This window comes from Marmota monax, unplaced genomic scaffold (genome assembly GCF_021218885.2).
Source record: "Marmota monax isolate L192 unplaced genomic scaffold, Marmota_monax_Labrador192_F-V1.1 WCK01_AAM20220418_F8-fsc00007, whole genome shotgun sequence".
Lineage (NCBI taxonomy): Eukaryota > Metazoa > Chordata > Mammalia > Rodentia > Sciuridae > Marmota > Marmota monax.
In genome coordinates this window covers 4,477,493-4,496,074 of record NW_026692781.1, presented here as the reverse complement: position 1 = coordinate 4,496,074, position 18,582 = coordinate 4,477,493, and the positions used below count along the sequence as shown (strand labels likewise).

The 18,582-nt window shown below is 41.0% G+C and overlaps 1 protein-coding gene across 2 annotated transcripts in view; it reads left to right on the top strand.

The window, feature by feature from the left end:
- The window catches only part of Lrp2 (LDL receptor related protein 2), a 197,621-nt gene that overhangs the window by 146,679 nt on the left and 32,360 nt on the right, over positions 1 to 18,582 (top strand). For both annotated transcript variants that reach the window (XM_046447392.2, XM_046447391.2), the window contains exons 49-59: positions 1,734 to 2,029; positions 3,898 to 4,414; positions 7,354 to 7,506; positions 8,029 to 8,199; positions 9,994 to 10,217; positions 11,636 to 11,813; positions 12,810 to 13,006; positions 13,953 to 14,198; positions 14,843 to 14,971; positions 15,921 to 16,040; positions 17,149 to 17,265. In XM_046447392.2, coding sequence (XP_046303348.1) covers positions 1,734 to 2,029; positions 3,898 to 4,414; positions 7,354 to 7,506; positions 8,029 to 8,199; positions 9,994 to 10,217; positions 11,636 to 11,813; positions 12,810 to 13,006; positions 13,953 to 14,198; positions 14,843 to 14,971; positions 15,921 to 16,040; positions 17,149 to 17,265 — 2,348 coding nt within the window. The remainder of the gene's footprint in view (positions 1 to 1,733; positions 2,030 to 3,897; positions 4,415 to 7,353; positions 7,507 to 8,028; positions 8,200 to 9,993; positions 10,218 to 11,635; positions 11,814 to 12,809; positions 13,007 to 13,952; positions 14,199 to 14,842; positions 14,972 to 15,920; positions 16,041 to 17,148; positions 17,266 to 18,582) is intronic.

The following is an 18,582-nucleotide window of genomic DNA, read 5'->3' as shown; positions in this document are numbered from 1 at the left end:
CCTAGGCATAAAATCTATGGAATAGAATTCTAAAAAGGCTTAATTTTGGTCAGACTCTGGGGTTTTTTGGCTCCCTTTCTAAGCATTCTGAGCTCTGCTTTGTTCTTACTACGATCTCCCAGATGACTTATCTCTGCCTGAAAAGACTTCTACTGACTTAATTCATCTTTCCGTTTCTTCTTCCCTCTTGCCCTCCTTCCCTTCTCTCTTCCTATTTCTCTCCCTTCCTATCCTTTTCCCCCTGAAATTTCCAAATTGCTTTTGCCCAGGGATATGGCAAAACAGAACAGGAAAAACAATGAGAGTAATAACAACAACAACCAAAAAAACCAAAAAACCAATACCCCAAATCCCATATGCCTGGAAGCCTGAGCTATAGGGTTTAAAATAACTTGAACTTCTGTGTGTCTGGAGCACCATTAGCCTCCAAGTGTCCTGTTAACGTGCATCTTCTTGCTTGCTTGGCAGAATGTGTGCTCCCCCATTTGGTACGCTGGATGGGATTATTTTTCCTGTTGACTGTTTTCCTGGGCTTGTTACTAATGCTGCCAAAGCACCTGCCTGAGATTGAGTTTTGAGCAGCTCACTGGAGTAATGACACACAATTGTGCCTAAAATCATGGTGATTTGTTCACCTGACTTTCCCTCCTGAGCTGGAATTAGAGAGAGGAAAGCATTGGTGTCTCAAAGCATTCAGAAATGAGTTATAATAGCTCCCACGAGGCCAAGAGGGGCGGAGTCAGTGTGCTGTGGTCCTGGCTTTCTTCACAGGTCCATGCATATGTTGTGGTGTTAATCACATTGGCAGGGACCTAGGTCTGTGGATGGCAACTGCGATTAGCAAGTTGATTGTAGGTTGTTGGTAAGATTGATCACATTCACCTTCCGTGCCTTTTAAGGTCTTGCAATGTTCTGCCTCCAGCTCCTGGGCCTTCTATCGTAAATTGTTGTGTGAATTATCAAAATGAGTTTTGTCTGTCCTTTTCTAAATTCCTTTACACTTAGGATGAGTTTGCTGTTGTCAGCAGAACCCTCTTTAGTAATCATGACTTTTATGGGATCTTGGAATAGTGTGGAGAAGAAAGTCCTGTTTGGTTCACATCACTTGAGGGAACTATATGGTCCTCATGCCTGGGAATGTTAGGTCCCCAAATAGTTTCTAGCACTACAATAGGCCTTCTTCCTTTGCCAATATTCATGTTAATCTACTAATTTTCCCTCCTTCCCAGAACCTTAATGGCCCATATCTCATGATAAATGGCCATGGGACTATGGAAGGATAGAATGAATAGGACTGCTAGTGCAAATATGATTCTAGTTGGAAGAGAACATGTTCTTAGCAGACACACCCAATGATCTTAACCTTTATATACACAATACTCACCCTTTTGAGTTTCCACTTGGGTATGGGTACTTATGTCACTGGGATATTGACTGTGCAATTAAGCTATCTTATTATCTGAGGAATATTCTAATCTATCAACTAGGGGAAAAGATGAATGTGGGTTTTTTTTTAAAAGCTCTAGATTCACATTTCTCATGGTAGCACCTGGGCATGCTGTACAAATGCCACATATTATTGGTGAGGAAGATGTAGTTTCTGGAGGGAAGGGGACCGAGTCATTGCCCATCTTATTGAAATGATCAAGCTTAAGCTGTCATTCAGGTGGATAGAGAAGAAACACTTGGATGAGAGATGAGTCTTGTCAGCCACTCTGGGTCCCTTCACACAGGTGTGACCGGCGCAACGACTGTGGTGACTATAGTGATGAGAGGGGCTGCTCCTACCCCACCTGCAGTGAGAGTCAGTTTACCTGTCGGAATGGGCGCTGCATTAATGAGGATTATGTCTGTGATGAGGAGAACGACTGTGGGGACAACTCTGATGAGCTGGAGCACCTGTGCCACACCCCAGAAGCCACATGCCCGCCTCATCAGTTCAAATGTGACAATGGGCACTGCCTCGAGATGGTGAAAGTCTGCAACCACCTGGATGACTGTTCCGATAACAGTGATGAGAAAGGCTGTGGTGAGTACAGCGGAAAACTTACCAAAAGGACAGAGGCGGCTAATGGCTTGGTGTGGATTCTCAGTCCTTCAAGACTGACCAGGACTTTACCATCTGTTTTCTGTGTGCACATTTCCAAAAATTTCTTGTGGCTTTGATATCAAAAGGCAAAGATTTCCTGGCATGCAAGACAGGCACACCACCATATTTTGGGAGATAATTCTTGAGTTAAGCAACCATTAGAGGGAATAGAAGATGAACAAATATTCAGGCCATTTTTTTTAAGAGGTCTGCTGAATAAGGTGCCCAAGAATGAACAGTGTTGATTATCTTTAGACCCTTGGAATGACGTATTGCCTGAAGCATCTCTCTGCTAGGACTGCTTAGCTGGCTCTTCAGTTTTGTCCTCAGGTGCTCAATAGGAGAATTTTAATCTCCTCCTTACCCCACCACCATAAGCAAACCAGTTGAGAATTTACAAAATGGGTACTGTTTGCTTAGCAGCATCTTGAATTCCTGTTTGTGGGGTTTGATCACAGGAGCATTGTATGCTGGCATTGTCTCTTTAATCAAAGACAAATGCTTTGAAAGAAAGGTCATATCTTTTTATTTATTTTGTTTTCTTCCCCTGATTCGCTATCAGTGGTCATTAAGTGCATTGCCTAATTGACCCAGAATATATAATATGGTTTCTGTTCTTAACATAAAAATCAAGCCCTAGACAGAGAAACTCAGAGAGAAAGTGCTATGGAAATTTAGAGAAGGGAATACATACGTATAACATAAAAAATGCAAAAACTAATTATTTGCTCTAATACAAGAAAAACTACTGTTAGTTTCTACCAAAAGTTTCAAAAACCATTAAATAAATAAAAATAACACCTATTACTTTTAGATATTTATACCAAAACTCTTAAGAGAATTTTCTTATATTTAGTCCTAATTTGGTTAGATTCTCATTAGGCTTTAATTAATTTTGCTGTGCCTATTGAAACCAAAACCAAATTCTCAATTGTACATAATGCAAATGTAAAATTTTAGTTTGATCTCATGAGGTCTCTTCCAAAGGTAGTAAACATCTACTCTTATAACCAGAACAAATCTGGTTGATCATGTAAAACCTCTTTATTTTGCAAATAATACAACTTTAGCCTGTAGATATGAAATGAATTGCTTAGTGTTACCTGGTAAATTAGCAGCAGTATAAGGTCTGATTTTTTTTTTTTTTTTAGCACATGAAGTAATTTTTAATCTGTGGCTCCTGGCTGAATAGAGAATTAATAAGCACCTGTTCCCCTCCCTTTGCAGATGGTTTCTGAGTGAGCTTGGCCATGTGTCACAGGACCAGCCAAGGCACACCTACTGTTGTGGTGCTCCTGGTGATGAGCTCATGCCCATGCTCATGCTGTCCTGTGAGAGGCACATGGTGATAACTTTTTGCCACTCTGTAGTCAGTGGTGGCAAGCTGGTAGCTTGAGAATGGCCTGGGTGTGCCTATCCCATCACTGAAATAGGGGATATTACAAATCTGCCTTTCCCCTCTTCCTTAAGGGGATTCTGTTTTGCCTACACTCTAGGCAGGACCCTCTGTCCTCCTTTCTCCTGCCATTTTATTTTTAAAACTATTGTTTAATGAGAGGTTGGCAAGCACAGCACTAGAAGTCAGCTACCTTTGTTACTAGTATTGAGTGTGAAAACCACAGTTGAAGGATTAAATGGGAGAGAAAGTTGAAAAAATAGTGGCTTTAGAATCACCCCATGGTCTTTGGAAATCCCCATTGACAGTCTTCTGGCATGATTCATTAAGAATTGATATTGCCAGGAGAAATGTTGACAGTACTGACATTTTTTATATCAAAATAATAATAACAACTGTCTTTTACCTACAGGCATTAATGAGTGCCAGGATCCTTCCATCAGTGGCTGTGACCACAACTGCACAGATACCCTAACCAGTTTCTATTGCTCTTGTCATCCTGGCTACAAGCTTATGTCTGACAAGCGGACTTGTGTTGATGTTGATGAGTGCAAGGAGACGCCCTATGTCTGCAGCCAGAAGTGTGAGAATGTGATAGGCTCCTACATCTGCAAGTGTGCCCCAGGCTACATCCGTGAGCCAGATGGGAAGACCTGTCGGCAGAACAGTAACATTGAACCCTATCTCATTTTTAGCAACCGTTACTATTTGAGAAATTTAACTGTAGATGGCTATTCTTACTCGCTCATTTTACAAGGACTGGGCAATGTTGTGGCACTGGATTTTGACAGAGTAGAAAAGAGATTGTACTGGATTGATAGAGAGAGGCAAGTCATCGAGAGGATGTTTCTGAACAAGACAAACAGGGAGACAATCATAAGCCACAGACTACCAGCTGCAGAAAGTCTGGCTGTTGACTGGGTTGCCAGGTAAGGAAACACTGAGCTTTTTAAAAGTTAAAAATTTCAAGGAAACTACTGTGTTTTATCTGGATAGGGAATTGATCTTTTCAACCTGTGTTAATATGTGGATGCATTTAATACTTCTGCATGTTTTTTTCTGCTTTTTACTTAATACTCAAATAGGATACCACAGAACTTTAGTGATTGTAAGAATTTCTGATATTACTTTTATGGAGAAGGGTATCACAAGGGAGGAAAGAACCCCGTTATCCGTAGGCCTTCAGTTAACTGGAGATGATATTAAGGACTGATCCTCACATTCATTGGTGCATTCAGTCATTTAAATATGCTGAGTACCTCCTCCTTGCCAGGTGTGATGGTGGGCACTGGGGACCTGGAGGTGAACAGGCAGGCAAAGCCCTTGCTGTTCTGGAGTCCACAGGCCTGCTTCCAATGCTTAGTCATTCCCAAATCTGGGTTCGTCATGAGGCAGAGGATGGCTGATCTGAAATGCTTTTCTTTTGAGATAGTTCTTCTAGAGACTGAGGGTTTTCAAGGTAGGACGATGATGATCAGGCACACTTCTTAATGTCTCTGTTGCATATCGAGTCTGTTAGATACTTGGAAGCATAAGCCAGTTGACTGTGTGGTTAATAGACATGAAGCTATAGGCACTAATGTAAATATTCTAGTTGCAGTCAGTCCAGACCTCCAGGTGGCTCCTTGCCTTGTGGCCATCTTCAGGGGAAAGGGCCTAAAACCAGAGGGATAATTTGGTGCCCGATTCTCCCTGAGCAGCTGGCCTGCCAGACGTGCTCCTAAGTTCTTGCTGAATAATGTATGAAGCATTGACAGCATGAATATGAATATGGCTCTACTCCATGTCCAAAACCATAGTGATTAATGATTTACAGGAACAGAACTAACCATGGTCCAATTCCTGTCCCCATCATTTGCTGCAGTGCAGGGGAAAATAATACTATAACTCAAAGATACTGTCATTTAACCCTCTCCCCCCCAAACTGGTAGAATATTATTTCCGTCTGGGTTTCAGCTCTTTTTTTCTCTACTGTGACATGTTCTTGATCAGAAAGGAGAATTATTTCTATGTGTGGTAGTGAGGAAGACAGAGCAAGGAAATCTGAGTGAGGCTGGGGGAAAATGGCCCACACCTTTTCTCAAAAGTCCAGGAAGAAGCACAGCCAGGCTAAATAGTCCTTAAAACATGAAGTCACATTTGCATTGGTAGGAGACATAAGATAGGAACTACATTGAAATTAGAAACATTTTCCCCCAACATTAATACAAAAGTGCACAGCCAATATGAGATTGTTTAGTTTCCAAAGCTTTTAAACTTGATCTACTGATTTATTTTTAATATTTAAATTTGTTTTAATTAGTTATGCATGACAGTAGAATGCACTTTGATGCATCATATATAATGGAGTATGATTTCTCATTCTTCTGGTTGTACATGATATAGAATCACACCAGCCATATAGTTATATATGTACATAGGGTAATAATGTCTGAGCTACTGATTTTTAAAAACACCACTATGCATGTTGGAAGATAGTGCTGGCTCTTCGTTTTCTTAATATTTCCAGTAGTGCAGACAGAGAAGGTCTTCATGTTCTCTCCAAGCGTCTGATCACAGGATCAGTCTTTCAACTATGGAATGAAGAGAACTCAATGGAAATGCAGGAACCTCAACAGAGTAGAAGTGCCCTGTGATGGAGTGTAGCCAATCTACGAGGACTTGAATTCCTGCTCTGCTACTTACTAGTTATATAACACTGGGGCTTCTGCAGTCTCATCAGGAAGATGGGAATAATAGTATCTCATTTCAGTGTTGCTGTGATCTTAAATAATACAATGTCTTAAAAAATTTCTTAGTCTAGGGCCTAGCATTTAGTAAGTATTCAATATATAGCTACCACTATTATTGCTATTCTTGGCCACTACAATGATGGAATCCAAGATGTATATTGGGGTCACCTCACTCATTGGGACTTACTCAAGTGTCTTAATTGGCAAGGCATGTTCATTTATTCATTTATCCCTCCTCATAAGAACAGGGTGCTGCTGTTCTGGCCTCTAGCACAGTTGGACTGGGCTTATGTCAAGCAAAGAAGCATTTAAGCCCTTTAGAAGAAGACCATTCTCTGTTCAATTGGTATTGATTATTAGATCCTAAATGACCCTCCAATTCTAGGAATATTGATCTTTTGGGATATTTTAAGATTCTGATGAAAACCCTGGACCCCTTGATGGATAAAAGCACTTACCTACTTGTGCTTACACAATTTGCATCAGTTTTGGATGGTGTACAGATCCCCAAAGTCCAGGCTTCTTTGATTACAAACACCTGTTCTACAGAAAATAAATTGGTTTTATTGAACAGCAATACACTCAGACCTGAAACGTCCCTGAGGCAGAAGTTCCTAACAGATTCTAATACATTGCCAAGGCTTCTTAAGTTCGATTAAGTAAAATACATCATAGCGTAAGAAACTCATTCTGCCAGTCTAGTCTGACTAGGCCATGGTGGGCGAGGTACCCCTTTGCATCAAGGGTGTCAGAATTCAGAGTTCCTTTGTGCACACTAGACACCATTCAAACCGTAATTCATGGCACCTGTTTCTGCTTCCCCACCCTGTAAACCTTGGCACTGCCTGAGAAGGTGCCTTTGGCCGCAGGAAGGAGATAAAACCAGACTCCTGCTGTGAGGTGTGGCCTCAGAATTCCCTACATGACATCCCCTGAAAGTGGGAACTGTAGCAGACACTCTGGTACCTTCCATTGCCTCATTGCTGCAAAGTTAACTTCAGACTCCCTCCCACCTTCTTTTGGCCTGGGAAATGTGCCTTCTAACAGCTGCCTGTGTGATTCTCAGGAAGCTTGAACAGGAAATTGGGAGGCTGAACCAAGTGATTCTGTCAGTAACCCCTCGCTCTCTATTTCAGGAAGCTTTACTGGGTGGATGCCCACCTAGATAGCCTCTTCGTCTCTGACCTGGAAGGTCGATACCGCCGCACCCTGGCCCAGCACTGTGTGGATGCCAACAACACTTTCTGCTTTGATAATCCCAGAGGAATTGTCCTTCACCCTCAATATGGGTATTGTCTCCCTGTAATCTTGGGCTCTTCTTTCATGCCCTTATTCCGCCTCTGTTATCAAAAAGGCTGTTCACATGGCTCTCTCAAGGCCAGTATCTTGCTGGGATTTGTCTTCTGCTTTTCCTACCTGGTAAATGGTTTAGTATAATGGGTAGAAGCATGGCTTGTTCAAGTGATCCTTATCTGCTATTCTGTTATTTTTGCCATGGCACACCTTTTCATTTTTTTTTTCCAAGTTACACGTTTTGGTTGCATGCAAAGAATACTGTGGTAAAAGAAACATTTTTTTTTCCTGGACTCTCCATGTCAAACCACCGAAGTCCACAGTTAATCATTCTTCCTTGAGCATTTCCTGTACCTCATCCCCTTTTATCTCTTCTAGATTATTTTCTGTTAGCTTTCTTCCCTTTCTAAGAGGCTCTGTGGGATATAAACTCCATTTCTCTAAAGGGAGAAAAGCTGTGTCTTTTGGCTACTGATTTCCTTCAGCTTCAGGGACTGACCCTCTGTTTGCTCCTATAGGCATGTCTACTGGGCAGACTGGGCTTACCGTGCGTACATTGGGAGAATGGGCATGGATGGATCCAATAAGTCTGTGATTATCTCTACCAAGTTAGAGTGGCCCAATGCCATCACCATCGATTACACCAATGATCTCCTGTACTGGGCAGATGCTCACCTGGGTTACATTGAGTAAGTAATAGAAAAGAACAAAACAACAGGGCCACTGTTTAGTGCAGACTCCAGGGCTTGTACTTCCAGCGTGTTTGTCCTATGCATCTTTTAGCTGGCCTGTATATTATAAATCACTTTGAGTCCATTTCTATGAAATTCCTATAAGTAGTTCACTGAGCCCTATGGTATGGTGCAATAGAAAGAGAGTGAACTTTGAAGTTGTACTATCAGGATTGATAGCTTTTTATTTTCACTTCTTTTTTTTCTTTTTCTTCTTCTTTTTTTCTATCTAGAAAATGAAGTTAGTAATCTCTCCCCTTAATACTCAATACCCACCTTGATTTCCTTTTCCCTTTACTTTATTTCCCCCTCCCAAATATATGATTAATTTCATGGTTTCCATATAGTCCTTGAAAAAATAAAAGGAACAAAAGCATTGGTGCATTTATTGATAAGTAAAATATTTTGCCTAGCAACAGGGTCTGTCATCATTTTATTCGATGTCATAATGCATTGAAATCTTTCTGGCATCAGGATAATTTTTTTTAATTATGTGAAGTATTATAATAGGCAGTGAAAATTCTTATTTTAAAAAATATTTATTTTTTAGGTGTAGTTGGACACAATACCTTTATTTTATTTATTTTTATATGGTGCTGAAGATCAAACCCAAGGCCCCTCACTTGCTAGGCGAGTGCTCTACTGCCGAGCCACAACTCCAGCCCCCCAAATTCTTATTTTAAAAAAGATAATATAATATTAACCAACTAGTACATGTTTATTTTGGGGGCATGGCTATTTATGGCCCTGATTGGAACATAGTAATGTCTTTCATTCAAAAGCTTAGAAGTGCCAGTCATTCAGGAGAGCTACTTCAAAGGCCCTTGGAAGTTCTGTCACCTGGTAGCTGTGTTCTGATCCTTTATCTTCATTGTTATCAACACAGGCCAAGCAGGTCTTCAGGTTTTCCTAGCTTCTGGGGAAATATTTCTAACACTTCAAGGCTAATATGATCATACTTTTTGGTTGGTATCTTATTCTATTTCTTGTTTGAATTTTAGGAGCTGTTCCAAATTTTCCAAATATTAAAATATCAGTATTTTAGAAGTGACTTTTGGCATAGATTCATAGAAATGACTGAGATACATTGGAACTAAGATGACTTGGAAATTCAGCTATAACTATGAATGCTCTGTGACATCTCAAAATCAGAGACTCCCTTCTGATGGTTTATTCATGCCCATGGCATGATTAGTACTAAATGTTCTTTGACAAGTGTTAAGTTAACCCTGCAGGCCCATAAGGCATATTACCTGGGGTTACACTGAGAACCTGTCTCCTACAACAGCTTCACTCTTAAGAATGTTCACAAGAAGATGGGATTCCAGCTTTATGTTGCCATTTCTGGTTTCTTCCAATGATTTCTTCCAATGACTTTAGGAAACAAGAATGGTGTTGCCCCTAGGAAATCCAAAGGATGCTTAATGGAAAACATCAGTATGAGAGATCACAAACCTTCCACAGCCGTGCCAGCTGCAGCTGTAGGACACCAGCTGGGGTTAGGAGTCAGTGATTGTTTACCTCTGTGGCTATTCCTAATTTTGCAGTGTGGCTTTTCTAACTTTTCTATCTTTTGGTCAGTTGAAATAAAAGTTTAGCTTTAGTTTGCATTAAAGACCAGGAGGGTAGTTTTATTAAGTGTTTGTTTTTTTTGTTTTGTTTTGTTTTGTTGTTGTTGTTCACTCATCCTGCAAGGCATTTGAAGTGGGGTTATTTTCCTCACTGAGGGAGTGTCTCTTCCTGCTGCCCCAGGTACTCAGATTTGGAGGGTCGCCATCGGCACACAGTGTATGACGGGACGCTGCCTCACCCCTTTGCTATTACCGTTTTTGAAGACACTATTTACTGGACAGACTGGAATACAAGGACAGTTGAAAAGGGAAACAAATATGATGGATCAGATAGGAAGGTGCTGGTGAACACCACACACAGGCCCTTTGACATCCATGTGTACCATCCGTACCGGCAGCCAATCGGTGAGTGAGTAATGGAGGAGTTTGGCAAGGTTGCTTTGGGTTACGTGGTATCATGATTCCTTCTTTAAGCACAAATACCATGATTTACAAATATCACGACTTACTTGTTAATGTTTCCTTCAAAAACACGCTGAATATTGGGAGTATGCAGATACCTTTAGAATTTATCCTCTAACCCTACTTTTGAGTATTGTTTGTTTTTTGTGGTGCTGAACCCAGGGTCTCACAAGGCAAGTGCATTACCGCTGAGCTTCATCCCCAGCTCCAGGAAGGATGCAAACAACTTCTTTTTCTGAAAACTTTTCCTATTCTTAAAGAACAATTTGGGGGTTTTCATTTGTTTTTTTATGCGATTTTCTTGTTGTTATGTTGCCATAGTTACTTCATCTAGTTTCATAGGAGGATTGAAGTATTTTAAAATGAATTAAAAATATCATGATATTCCAACCCTAACTACTTAAAGAAGCACCTTTGCAAAATAAGGAAGGGCATTTTCTTATCTAACCATAATATAATTTTCATGCCTAAGAAATTAGCAATCATCCCTTAATACCAAGATCACCTTAGAGAAGGTGTTTAAAAGAAAATCATAGTCATTACGAACACTTATTAAATGTCTATTTGCATATGATGATGTTTTATATAACAAACAAATGTTATTCCTATATTGAAGATAATAATGGCAAGAACAGCTCACTTTAGTTTCTCCTAAATAAGAGAATCTGCTTTTCTTGTGATCTTGTATTCCTCTTCATGTAGTGACAGTCATTTGGTGACTTAGAGATAGTCTAGCAAATGTCTGGAGGATGCCTTGGGGACAGGCTGGCTTTTCTGGGTCTGCTTTGTTGTAAGTGATGTCTTGCCAACACAGATGACAAACTTGGAAGTAAGGAAAAATGAGAAGGAACAAAATAAAAGTATTCAGATATTTTCTTTCTGGAAGATGATATTCTTCATATTATTTTACTAGAAGATCAGGTTAGTCTTCACCTCCAACAGATGACTCAGAAACCTAGTGTGGACACTGCTCATGTAGCCACCCATATCACTCATGGTCAGACTTTTGCTGCCTGTGTCTTTAGGACAAAGGAGGCATCAGCCGCACGTTAAAACTCTTCCTCAGGTTCTGGTACGTGAACATAAGCTCCCCAAGGACTTCCAGAAACATGTCTTTTCTAGCAGACTTCAGTGAGCATGTCACTTCTGGTAGCACATAAGTGCATTTTCTCAAAGCACAAGGTTGATGCTTCTATAACTCTACCATCTGTCTAATTTAGAAACTTTGGGTAAAGGATAAAACTAGGATTATGATTTTTCCTTCTTTCTAAGAGTCCAGTTGTCAAGCTGGATAATTAGCCAATCTATACCGGACACTCTCTTTAAGCAAATGAACATCTATTTTCTCCCTTTTTCCCTAGTGAACAATCCCTGTGGTACCAACAATGGTGGCTGCTCTCATCTCTGCCTCATCAAGGCAGGAGGAGGAGGATTCACCTGCCAGTGTCCAGATGACTTCCAGTCCCTTCAGCTGAGTGGAAGAACCATCTGCCTGCCCATGTGCTCCAGCACCCAGTTCCTGTGTGCTAATGGTGAAAAGTAAGGTGTCCTTTCCCCTCTCCCCACTTAGGCACGTTGAACTTGGAGGCTTTAGGGATGGGGGTTCTCCATGAACCAAGGTTTTGGCTAATTACTTTGTTTTGTGAGGAACACACCAAGACTTTCAGTCTTTAACTTCAGATAATTCCTCTCATGAACAGAAGGAATTGGCTAACCAAAATGATAATGCTTATGTGGGTAGGTTTTTGTAGAGAGAAAGGAAACTATTTCTTATTTCTAATAAATTGTCCTGAGTGTTAGGGCCAGAGTATACCTAACTATCTAATGAAAATAGCCTTCAAAAGGGACAGAAGTTCCCCATTTTTGCCACCTTTATACAGTGCTACCTCCTTATTTACCTATGTCAGTGGATCCAGGATTACAGTTTGAGTCCACTTTTGATCACCTGTGTTTGCTGTGAGATATGGTTGTAGGTTATTTCCATAACAAACCATTGATAATTCAGAGAGTGAGTAGAGTCAGAGAGTGAGAAGAGAGAGATGTTAATGCAAATCATAGCATCTAAGATGTAATAGCAGACTATTTTGGTTCCTAGATAGAATATGTGAGATTACAAATCTAGCGTACTCTTCATGACGTGGGCACTTAATGGTTATTTGGGTCCTCCAGCTTCCCAGCCAATCCCTGATGTCTTATACCACCTTGGCAGGCAATCTCATCACCACTTCTAGAACCACAGCTCACAAAAACACACACTTTATTGTTCATTGTGGAAGGAATTTAATTATCATATCCAAAACATTTTCAGTGTATTTCGGTCTTAACACACCTGTGCTATCTCACTGAGTTATCTTTTTTTCTGAAAACACACCATGGTAACTGAGATTTAATGGATCCTCTTCAGGACAATGGGAGAACTCATGCATGTCATTGCTTGGGATTCGGTGTTGATTTCTTCTCTCCTGACAACTATTGCTCACTGCCACCCCAGTGCTTTTCTATAAAAGGGCTATATGTTTTTATTTTTTTGTGCAGGTGTATTCCTATTTGGTGGAAATGTGACGGACAGAAAGACTGCACTGACGGCTCTGATGAATCTGCTCTGTGCCCACATCGCTACTGCCGGCTCGGACAGTTCCAGTGCAAGGACAGCAACTGCACCAGCCCCCAGTCCTTGTGCAATGCTCACCAGGATTGCTCTGATGGGTCTGACGAAGACCAGGTTCTTTGTGGTGTGTTGAATTGCTTTACACCTCTTTTCCCCACTTCTATATTTGTGTACAATCATGATTTTCTAGGGTTTTCCTGAATGTCAGAAGTTGAAAACTGGTTCAAAGTCTTAGGAGGAAGGTCAGGACCCACCCTAGATCTATGTCTACAGAGCTTTAAAAATAGAAATTCTAAGATCTTTAAAGAGCAAATGTTTGAGGTAGATATTCTAGATTGGTGTTTCTTTACCACATGATAGGGCATAGAACCCTCCTTGAGAGCAATTTCTTACTCCCATTAAAAGAAGAACTCTCAATTGCAATATTTATTTTCATTTTCACTTAGAAATGCAAAAAGAAAAGAAAAGAAATCCCTCAACCCAATGCTGCTAAGTTAAAAACCACACACCAACAATAGCAACACACAGGAAGCTTGAAGACCATTATTCATAGGGGAACAAAGACAGGAGAGATTAGCAGGCCAGGGGATTAGCAGACCCTTGTTAAGTCCCTGTCTCTTAATTCTGTATGCAAGAGAGAGATATTTAAGAACTTGGAAGACAGTAATAGACAAAGGTATAACTACTCACATCAAAGTAGCACTGGTTGATAATAGGCATGTTAGGATGTAAGTCCTATGAAAAGAAATTATGATTGAATTCTCCTGTTTCCATTAGAGTAAATTAAAGAGATTTCATTTTTTTTTTTTTTTTTTTGTACCAGGGATTGAACTCAGGGGGTACTTAACCACTGAGCCAGATCCCCAGCCCTATTTGGTATTCTATTTAGAGACAGGGTCTCACTGAATTGCTCAGCAACTTGCTTTTTGCTGAGGCTGGTTTTGAACTCATAATCCTCCTGCTTCAGCCTCCCGAGCCACTGGGATTACAGGCGTGTGCCACTGTGCCCGGCAGGAGCTTTCATTCTGGATACCAAGTAAGCTGATAACCAAATGTCCCCCGCCTTACAGAGAACCACCGGTGTGAATCCAATGAATGGCAGTGCGCCAACAAACGCTGCATCCCAGAGGCCTGGCAGTGTGACTCAGTGAACGACTGTGGGGATAACTCGGACGAAGACAGTTCTCACTGTGCCAGCAGGACCTGCAAGCCAGGCCAGTTTAGGTGTGACAATGGCCGCTGTATCCCTCAGTCCTGGAAGTGTGATGTCGATAATGACTGTGGAGATTTTTCTGATGAGCCCATCAATGAATGCAGTAAGTTTCTTGGGGAAGATTCCCTGCATGACCAGAGCAGGGAGAACCTTTGTGTGCATCCAGAAGGGTCATGGAATCCCTCACTCAGCTCCGTGAGTGGCTCCCTCTGGGTTCTCCCTGCAAACTCTGGCACTGCGAGGCAAAGTACGGTCGAATGTCTTACAGTTTGAACTAGAAAACCATAAGACGTTCTCTTCCTGAAGTCTCTGATGCTGCCTCTTGATACAATGTATGTCTGCTCACCTAGAATAATATATTTTGTGTATCTAGTACTTCTCACCTGAGGACCTTGAGGCAGAGAAGGTTAGCGTTAACCAGGCCCATTCTACAGATGAAGAATGTGAGGCTCATATTAAGTGGATGGTCAGTGGCCGCCCTACTACCTCAACTCAGGTTTTTAACTTCAAATCCAGTCCTTTTGTACCCCCTACAAATTTACATTATAGAATAAATGAGGGGTACTGAGATCATGAGAAGACTGAGGAAACAGATCACCTGTCACTGGAGTCAGTCTTGTTGATAACACGGTGATTGTGGCTTGTCAGCACCTCCCGTCCTCAGTATGACAACAGAAAGGTGTTTTTAGTGGCATTTCCCAGCGGGACTGACACTTGGACCTGACTTTGCTGTCTCCTCTCTTTCAGTGAGCTCTGCCCACAGCTGTGACAACCACACAGAGTTCAGCTGTAAGACGAACTACCGCTGCATCCCTCAGTGGGCCGTGTGCAACGGGGCGGATGACTGCAGGGACAACAGTGACGAGCAGGGCTGTGGTAGGAGGCCTGCAGGGAAGGGGGAGGGGAAAGGGCTGTGTTTTCCCACGTCATCATTCTTTGTTTCCCTGAGAAAGGATTGCTTATTGATGCTTCTAATGGCACTTTGCATTTTTGTAGCATTTTTAGAGTTATTGAGGGAATTTAATTTATATCATCTGAAATGACTTCCAATCCCAAAGGATGCTATAATTGAGAAAGACATTATTAAGATATTATGAATTTGTGTAATTTCTCCCAAATGTGGAATCCTTATTCAGACTGGACAAATTTAAATAATTTCTCTGATCTTGTAGATTGATTGAACTTTGTGGAAGGGGGGGGAGGGAAAAAAGACTCGGTATTGCCAAATTAGAATCTTTCTTACTTGATGATTTTTCATATTCTGAGTGTTTTTTCTTTTTGACTTGCCATATCATCCATTGGACAGCTATAATCACTTAGGCAACATGAAAAGAATTTATGGGCAAAAGATCAAATAAATCAATACAGGTTGTCAAAATCAGGCAAGTGTTCTAACTTGGAACCAAAGTGTCTGTGCATGTGTGTGTGTGTGTGTGTGTGTGTGTGTGTGTGTGTGTGATTTAGTTGGAAGAGAGATAAGGAAGAAAATGGGTTATTTTTGTAACACTGAGTCTAAACAAAGCAATGTGACTAAGATGTTCTGTTGCCTACAGGTGACATTTTAACCTCCCAAGTCTCTGTTGCAAATTCCTATTTTTTGGACAGTTTCAACAAAAAGGAGTTGAATTTAGCTTTAAGCAGTTAGGATGGGTTCAGCTTAGCTGAAAGGGATTTTGACAATGAATGGTACGGCATCCTTCTTTGGGAGCCTCAAGAACATGGTAGCAAAATTGTCAGACTGTCTCACAAGCAAGCCAATAAGGGCTACTTTGTGCATTTCTTGACCGTTGCGTTACGGAGTCCTTGCAATGACTGTGCTTTTCAGAGGCAATGACATGCAATCCTTCGGGGGATTTCCGCTGTAAGAATCACCAGTGCGTCCCTCTTCGCTGGAAATGTGATGGGTACAATGACTGTGGAGACAACTCAGATGAAGAGAACTGTGGTGAGTGTCCTTATGTGTCACCGGGACAGGGAGGTGCTCTTTGTCCATATCCGACCTGCTGTGCCATTCTTCCTCAAATGGTGGCCCAGTAGCTGATTATGCTGGTTGGTGTATTTCTCCTTTTCTAACTAGACACAGCAGTGTCTCTTCCTGAGATGCTTATTACAATCAAGCTATGGGAGGACGGTATTTATTGAAGATTATATTTTTGTCTGTTGAATTTCTTTACTCACCTTCTCTTCCAAAAAGAACTTGAAGTAACTTATGATAAAGGACTAATGTAGTAAGAAAATAGAAAATCAGGACCAAGAGAAGTAGAGGAAGGAAAGGTGTTAACCCTAAGACCTGCTTCTCAGCTCTTTCCCCCAAATGGCCCTGTAACAGAGAAGAGAAACTCATGTTTGGATGGCATCCTTCCTGGAGAAGCTCTTTTAGGAGGGATCATAGCTAAATATCAGGTCAGGCGTTAGTTCTCCTCTTCTAAGTGAAGGTGTGACTGCAAGGAATTGGACAGGGAGGTTGAGGCAAGGCAGCCCAAGGGCTGGATCCCACCATACGAGATGGTCAGACCAGAATAATTGAGTGTGTTTTCAAAACAACTTTCATGAAGCCTTACCCTGAGCATTTGTCATTGAGTCATAATATATACTCAATTTCCAATTTTTCTAATATGAAATACGTTTCATCTTTAGTTACCTTTTGGAAGTAAGAAGTGGCCACCATTTGCAGTTGAGAAAATTAGGATGTTGATTATACCTGTAGCTCAAAACTTGTTATGCAACAGGGAGGTCCCAGTGGCATTTTATTGTTTTGACCCCCAGCACCAGAGAGAGAAAGATATGAGAGAAGGGGCATGGGAAAGAGAGAGATTATCTAAAGATTCATGAAATAAAAAAGTATCTTAAGGTCCAAGCACCTTTGGATAAACCTCTTAAAGGCTATTCTTTACACACTTAAAGTTGAGGTAGAAAGGTCTAGTTTTGAAAGAGAAAGGATTGGGCACTGGGGGAAGTGTGTGTGTGGGGCGGGGGGCGGGGGCTAGTTCCTAGCCTATCTCCCTTGAGTGACTCCCAGAGCACCCTGATGGCCATGTGGCTTTCTCTTTCAGCTCCCCGGGAGTGCACAGAGAGCGAGTTTCGATGTGCGGATCAGCATTGCATTCCTTCTCGATGGGTTTGTGACCAAGACAATGACTGTGGGGACAACTCGGATGAGCGGGACTGTGGTAAGTGTCAGGGGTTTTTGAGAGGCTTATAGTGGACTCCCACACTGTGACAGTAGGGACTTCGAACTAGTGTTGATAAGGCTTTTTAGAGTAAAATGGCTTTTGTGTAATTTATGTAGTATGTAAACCTTAGCATAACATGGTATATTCCTCTCTGTATTTTCTATGCTTTTTAAAACTTAAACAAGAGAATATGAAGCCATTTAAAAAAATTTTTATTTGTTCTTTTTAGTTATAACTGACTGTAGACTGTATTTTGACATATCATACATACATGGAATATAACTTCCCATTTTTTGTTGTTGTACATGATGTGGAGTTACACTGGTTGTGTATTCATATACGAACATAGGAAAGTTATGTTTGATTCATTCCACTGTCTTTCTGATTCCCATACCCCCCTCCCGCTGTCCAATCCAGTGAACCTCCACTCCTCCCTCCCCTTCACCTATTGTGAGTCAGCATCCACATATCAGAGAGAACATTTGGCTTTTTTTTTTTTGTGATCAGCTTATTTTACTATTGTTTCCAGTTTCGTCCATTTACTGGCAAATGCCATAATTTCATTCTTCTTTATGGCTGAGTACTATTCCATTGTATATATGTGCCACATTCTCTTTATCCATTCATCTTTTATAGAGTACCTAGGTTGGTTCCATAGGAATTGAGGAATTGAGCTGCTATAAACATTGATGTGGCTATGTCACTATAGTATGCTGATTTTAAGTCCTTTGGGTATATACTGAGGAGTGGGATAGCTGGGTCAAATGGTGGTTCTATTCCACATTTTCTGAGGAATCTCCATACTGCTTTCCAGAGTGGCACCAATTTGCAGTTTCACCAGTAGAGTATATCTTTTTCCCACATCTTCACCAACATTTTTTGTTACTTGTATTCTTGGTAATTGTCATTCTGACTGAAGTGAGATGAAATCTCTGTGTGGTTTTGATTTGCATTTCTATAATTGCTGAAGGTGTTGAACATTTTTTCATATATTTGACCAGTTGTATTTCAAGTTTTTTGAGTTCTTTACTATTCTGGAAATTAATGCTCTGAGATTCAGGTGTTAAAGATTTCTCCCATTCTCTAGGCTCCCTCTTTATATTCTTGATTGTTTTCTTTGCCATGAAGAAGCTTTTTAGTTTGATACCATCCCATTTATTGATTCTTGATTTTACTTCTTGCATTTTGGAGCCTTTTTGAGGAAGTCTGTTCCTAAGGCAAAATTATGGAGATTTGGGCCTACATTTTCTTCAGGTAGGTGTGAGGTTTCTGGTCTAATGTCTATGCCCTTGATCACTTCGAGTTGAGTTTTGT